Source organism: Acanthamoeba castellanii, assembly GCF_000313135.1.
Source record: "Acanthamoeba castellanii str. Neff unplaced genomic scaffold scf7180000083843, whole genome shotgun sequence".
In the NCBI taxonomy this organism is placed as follows: domain Eukaryota; phylum Discosea; order Longamoebia; family Acanthamoebidae; genus Acanthamoeba; species Acanthamoeba castellanii.
In genome coordinates this window covers 9,044-15,418 of record NW_004457662.1, presented here as the reverse complement: position 1 = coordinate 15,418, position 6,375 = coordinate 9,044, and the positions used below count along the sequence as shown (strand labels likewise).

The following is a 6,375-nucleotide window of genomic DNA, read 5'->3' as shown; positions in this document are numbered from 1 at the left end:
CACGTCGCCCACCGACACGTTGCTACCGCCCGGGTTGTACACGCGCGCCCAGTCGCCGTAGGCCCCGCCGTAGGGGGTGCCCGCGAGTTGGTCGTAGAAGAAGAAGACCAGTTCGATGACTGACATCTCGTAGCAGTTGCCGATGGTGAACGGGTTGTTGGAGGACCACAGACGGTAGTTGCCGCTGGCGTTGAGGTAGGTGGGCACCATGTAGCCCTGCGGGAACACGCCGATGCCGCTCGACGGGTCGTAGGCCAGCAGGGTCGTGTCGATGCCGTAGCGCTCGCGGTACCAGGTGAACGCCTCCTGCACGGTGGCGTTGAACTGAGCCTCGGTGAGGCCCAGCTTGACGCGCCACCCCGTGAGCGAGGCCTCGCCGGGCGAGCCGGGCAGGTAGCCCTCGGAGCCCCAGGTCAGCTCCTGCGTGGGCCGGCTGCGCAGGCACTCGCCGATCGGGTCGGCCTGAGCCGTGGCCACGACGAAGGCGACAGCCAGCAGCACCTTGAGGAGAGAGATGTGCTGCATCTTCTTACTGTGGTGTGTTGTGTGTTATTGTTGGCGGTGGTTGTGTTCGTTTTCGACCTCGAAGCCAATAAATAATAAATGGTCCAGCTATTTCGGTGCTGGCTATGCTGCGGTGGAGCGGTGGCGCCGAAGGTGGTGTTGCGAGGTACCCCAGGCTCGATTTGCGAACCCAATCAGATGAGGTGCAGTAGGGATCCCACCACTAATAGGACCCGCATTAAGGTGCCGGTGCCCCGTGAGTGGTCAGAAATCACTCCGAGCCAAAACTGACCACTCAGCCGCGTTCGCGCTTTTTTTCCGAGTCAGGCCGACAAAGCAAAGAAAAACAGGCCTCGTTCCCGGTTGCAAGAAGAATTGCAAAAGCGTTTGGCATTCGGCGGGCACAGGAGAAGAGAAGGCCTGGATCGAGAAGGTTGAGAAGGGAAGAAGGCGCGCGAGCGAAAACACATGGATGCCTACAAATGGGCGGGCAAGCGAGCAAACCCGCGCCTGAAGCAGTGTTCGGCGGAAGCAGAACATGAAGAGGGGCACTGCCGCGGGCGACACGGCCTGTGCAAAGAGGGGGCGAGTAGCGACTGGTTGTGGATTTCGATGTGCCTCGCCATGCTGGTGGCGGTGGTGCTGGTTACGGGGACGGCCACGAAGATGCCCGTGGCACGAGGGCAGCAGATACAGCAGGACGCCTGGTTGAGCGACATAGTGATGGGCGGACCGGCCAGCCTGACCTTCATCTACGGCCCCGAGTACGTCGAGGTCGAGGTGGAGATGGTGCGGGGCGTCCAGCTGGCCTTCGCCGCGGCCAACGCGCGGGTGGGCTATGACCGCATGGGGGTGCTCGCGCGACGCAACCTCACCGCCCGCTTCGAGGACGACGGGGCCGAGCCGGACCGCACCATCAACATCACCACCTCCCTCCTCGCCCTGCCCGAGGACCAGTTCTTCGGTTTCCTCGTCGGACCCGACGCCGAGCGCAGCCAAGGTACCGCCCGCCCCACCTGGCCTCCCCTCACCTGCTTCCCATCCTTCATTTTGCTCCCCGCCTGTTCTGTTTCTGCCCCCTTGTTATTTGTTTTGTTTTTTGTTCTGAGTCACGGGCGCCAAGATCAATCGCTGTTCGCGCCTAAGCTGTGCTTGGTTGGCACGCCAGACCTGTTGCCTTCATTTTCCCTTCATTTTTTTAAACTGTTTGCTCTGCTCTTGTCTGCTGAAGTCACCACCTATCTATGTGCCGAGTCACCGTTGTCCGCAACCATTTCCCTATTTCGGATTCTTGGCCTAAGGACCGAACCACAAAACACACCACTTACAGACTTACTCTTACACATGCGGCGCGGTGCACAGAGTCGTTTGCGCTGGTGAATGCGACGGGGCTGGAGATCCCGTTCGTCGGGCCGTGGTCGGCGGCGTCGTACTTCAGGGACCCGTTCCACCGGTGGGTCTTCAACACGCTGCCGCGCAGCTTCCCGAGCATCATCTACGCCATCATCAAGTTCCTGGCCAACACGAAGCTCATCTCGCGGGTCGCGCTCTTCTACCCGCGCGCGGACCTCGTGTCGGGCAGCGACATCCGCAAGATCACCAGCAACGCGCTGGGCGCGTTCGGGCTGCGGCTCGTGTCCTACTACCAGCTGCCCGACTTCTCCTACGTGCCGGCGCGCATCGATCAGGCCGTGGCCAACATCAGCGCCGGCAATCCGCAGGCCGTCATCCTGGTCAACGACCAGACCAACACCTTCGCCCTCGTGCGGGCGCTCAAAGAGAAGCTGACCGACGTGAGCTACATCATCGACGGCGCTATAACCATCGGCGCCGAGAAGGTGCTCAACGGCACCTACCGCGACGAGGTCTACCAGACCTTCCCGGTGCCGCTGCTGTCGGACAACAGCGAGCGGGTGGTGCGCGAGTTCCACGAGGATCGGCTGCGCTACGACCCGGAGTGGGTCGACCCTGGCGAGGTGGGCGCGCTCGAGGGCTACATCGAGGGCCGCTGGCTAGTGTCGGTGTTCGAGGGCATGCGCGAGCCGCTCACCCGCGCGAGCTTCATCGACGCCGTCTACGCCACGCCGATCCACAACGTGGGTGACATCGTCATGGGGCCGCACTACCAGGACTGCACCGCCACCGGGTGCCAGGCCTGCTGCAACGCCGGGTCGCGCAAGCTCTACCTGGTCCAGTTCCCCAACGGCACGCTTGAGTACGCCGACGACGGCGCGCTCGAGTGGCAGTCGTGCTTCCCGCAGCCGAGCGACGTCAAGTTCCCCTTCAAGTTCGGCCAGAGCATGGCCCTCAGCGGGCAGCACAACGCCACGGGCACGGCGGTGCGCGACGGCATCCTGGCGGCCTTTACCGAGAGCAACCAGGCCGGGTCGCTCAACGAGCGCGACGCGGTCCTGATCAGCTACGACGACCACTCGCAGCCCTTCAACTACACGGCCAGCAACTACGAGCAGCTCACCACCCTCGACGCTGTGCTGGCCCTCGTGGGCCTTGCCGGTTACGACTCGGTCGATATCGCCCTGCATATGCGCGGCAATGGCTCGGCGGACGGCAGCAGTGGCAGCGACATCAGCAACATCCCTATCATCGGGTTCACCTCCGGCTCGCCGCTGCTCCACACCGAGTTCGACCGAAGCGTGGTCAGCATCACGCCCTCGTCCTACGAGGAGATGGCCGGCGCGCTGGACTACTTTGTCAAAGGAGAGCCGAAGTTCACCCGCGTGGCCATCTTCTACGAGAACACGCATAGCGGCCGCCTCACGAACGAGGGCCTTACCAAGGCCCTCCGCCTACGCAATCTGGTGCCCTGGGCCAGCGTGCCCGCCGACTCCTCCCTCGAGCCCGCGCGCGGCGCCCAGTTGCTGTTCATCTACAGCAGCAAGACGGGCGAGCTCGCCGGCCAGGCCCTGTCGCTGTTCGGCTCGAGCATCGAGCTGTGCGTGCTCGCCGCGCAGAACCCGGACCTCGTGGCGGGCGCGCTCGCGGCGCAGGTCGGCGGGTCGGGCAAGCGGCAGCAGACGGCGCTGAGCAAGGTCTACTTCACGCAGGCCCTGCCCAACCCCAACCCGGAACTCTCCGCGCCGCAGGTGGTGCTCCCCAACGCGACGGGCATCGTAGCCGACTACCGCGCGGCGATGACCGCCCTGCACGAGCGCAGCGATAGCGCGGCGACGCCGACCTACGCCTCGTTCAACGGCTACGTGACGGGGCGCTTCCTGCTGGCTCTCATATCGACCATCAACGGGCGCGTCACCAGCGACTCCCTGCTGCGCTCGGTCTACACATCGGGCGTGATCGACCTGAGCGGCCTCCGGCTGGGCCTCTACTACGACAGGTGCAACACCACCCAGATCCCGTGCTGCAACACCGGCACCCGCTCGATCTACGTCGTGCAGCCCACGATCGACACGGCCGCGTTCCTGCCGCCCACCGCCAGCCGGCCCGTGCTGTGGCGCACCATCCACGCCTTCACGTACTCCAACTGCACCATCAGCTTCGACCCGGAGTCGACGTCGAGCTCCAACGGGCTCAGCACGGCCGTGGGCGCCGTCATCGGCGTGGTGGCGGGCGTGGGCGGGTTCCTGCTGCTGGTGCTCCTGGTGGCCCTCGTGCTGGGGGCGATCCTGGTGCGCCTGTCGCGCCGCCGCCGCCGGGACGAGTGGGAGATCGGCTTCGAAGAGCTCGAGCTGGGGAGTCTCCTGGGCTACGGCGGCTACGGCGAGGTGTACAAGGGCCGGTGGCGTGGGACCGAGGTGGCCATCAAGACCATCAACACCTCGCGCGAGGTCACCCGCGAGATGCGCGCCAGCTTCGCCGCCGAGGTAAGCCACAATAACAGCCACCCTGCACAACGTTGTGTGCCCAATCGGACCTAAATTCTCTCTCTCTTTCTCTCTTTCAAGGCGCGCATCATGAGCAGGTTGAGGCACCCGAATGTGGTGCTGTTTATGGCGGCCTCGACCAAGCCGCCCACCATGTGCATCGTCATGGAGTTCATGAGCCTCGGCTCCCTCTTCGACGTACGCGTGCCTCTTCTTGATGCCGACTCTCTGATGAAAAGCCTTTGACCTAACCGCGCGCACACGTGCAACACGACACGACACGACACGCACAAAAATAACTTTCAGTTGCTGCACAACGAGCTGGTGACGGCCATACCGTTGGCGCTGAAGGTCAAGCTGGCCTACCAGGCGGCCAAGGGCATGGCCTTCCTCCACTCGTCGGGCATCGTGCACCGCGACCTCAAGTCGCTCAACCTGCTGCTCGACCACAAGTGGAACGTCAAGGTGTCGGACTTTGGACTCACGCTGTTCAAGGACTCGATCATGAAGAAGGAGAACAACCAGCGCGTCGTGGGCAGCATCCCGTGGATGGCGCCCGAGCTGTTGGACGGCTCGGCCAGCCTCAACCACGTCATGTGCGACGTCTATAGCTACGGCGTGGTACTATGGGAGCTGCTCTTCCGCGCACAGCCCTACGAGGGACTCGCCCCGCCGCAGATCGCCGTCGCCGTCCTCCGCAACGACCTCCGCCCGTTCGTTCCCGTCGGAGAATACTCGCCCGCCGAGGAATCCTACCTCGCCCTCACCAACCGCTGCTGGCATCGCGAGTACGCATAGCACACACAGCGCACACACACACACAACACAGCACACACACAGCACACACTGTATCAGTACTGATGATTGACTTGGGTTGCGTGCGTGTGCAGTCCGGCGATGCGTCCGATGTTCATGGACATCATCAAGGACCTGCAGGCCATCCTCGAGAGCGAGGGTGTACATATCAGCAACAGTAGCAGCAGCGCCGAGAGCAGCGGGCCGGCGGGACACGCCAGCGGGGCCTACGACCGCGACGACGCCCGCCGCAGCGTCGATTCCCTGCGCAGGCGCCGAAGCCCTGTCAACAGCGCCAGCGCCAGCGCGTCGGTGGTGACCTGGGGCAAAGAGGGCGGCATCCCGCGCCAGGCCGCGCACTCTCCGGGACAGATGGCGAGTTCGGCCTCGTACTCTCACACGACGTCGGAGGAGGAGTTCGGCATGCGGCCCCACCTGCCGATCGCTGACGTCAGCATCGCCGTGTGCGACCTCGTGGGCTGCGACGAGGCCTGGGCGACCGACCCGGTCGCCACGCCCAAGGCCATCACCGCCTACGCCGACCTCGTGCGACAGATCGCCGAGGACGCCGGCGGCGGCGGCGGTACAATCTTCTCCGACCCGAGCCTCAACAGCGGCGGCACCTTCTTCCTGGCCTTCGCCCAGACGGGCGCGGCGGCCACGTTCGCGCTCGCCCTGCAGAAGGAGGCGACGGCCCACAAGTGGCCGACCACTATTCGCGTGCTGTCGCGGGTGTCCCTGCACCACTGCGCGAGTGCTGGGATCGTGCGCGAGCGGCTGAGGCTGCGGTACAAGCTCAGCGACTACGAGCCGGCAGTCGAGGCCAACACGCTCTGCCGACCGGGCGGCGTACTCTGCACGCCGGCCTTTCGCAACCGTGCAACGCAGCTGCGCGCGGGCTTCGTGTTTGCGCGGAGGCGCGACGGCGACGGGTTCTACCTCCTCCGGCACGACGCCGACGATCACTCCGACGACGATTCTAACTCCGAGCTGGAGAGCGACAGCAGCCGCACCGACGACGACGAGGGCGGCGGAGTGGACGACGAATGGCGCGCGCTCGGGCCGGAGAGCCAGGCCATCTGCTCGTCCAACCGGTGCCCGTGGATCGTCGACCGCGCGCGTCTCTCGCTGGACAAGCAGATCGGCGAGGGCAACTACGGCAAGGTGCTGGCTGGCATCTACGAGGGCCACAAGGACCAAGGCCACTTCCAGCTGTCGGTGGCCGTGAAGCGGCTCT

The 6,375-nt window shown here is 64.7% G+C and overlaps 2 protein-coding genes across 2 annotated transcripts in view; one reads left to right on the top strand and one right to left on the bottom strand.

The window, feature by feature from the left end:
- Nucleotides 1–3: 3 nt before the first annotated feature.
- ACA1_314550 (uncharacterized protein) lies at nt 4–525 on the bottom strand (the record flags this gene model as incomplete). Its single annotated transcript, XM_004353284.1, has 1 exon — nt 4–525. A coding segment is annotated over one exon (522 nt), but the record flags the coding sequence as incomplete, so codon positions are not given.
- Nucleotides 526–972: 447 nt separating this feature from the next.
- Nucleotides 973–6,375, top strand: part of ACA1_314440 (serine/threonine protein kinase, putative) — a gene marked incomplete at both ends in the record, with an annotated part of 6,559 nt that continues 1,156 nt past the window's right edge. Inside the window, 5 exons of the mRNA XM_004353283.1 lie at nt 973–1,504; nt 1,867–4,343; nt 4,425–4,541; nt 4,650–5,131; nt 5,234–6,356. Of these exons, the coding sequence (XP_004353335.1) occupies nt 973–1,504; nt 1,867–4,343; nt 4,425–4,541; nt 4,650–5,131; nt 5,234–6,356 (4,731 nt within the window). The remainder of the gene's footprint in view (nt 1,505–1,866; nt 4,344–4,424; nt 4,542–4,649; nt 5,132–5,233; nt 6,357–6,375) is intronic.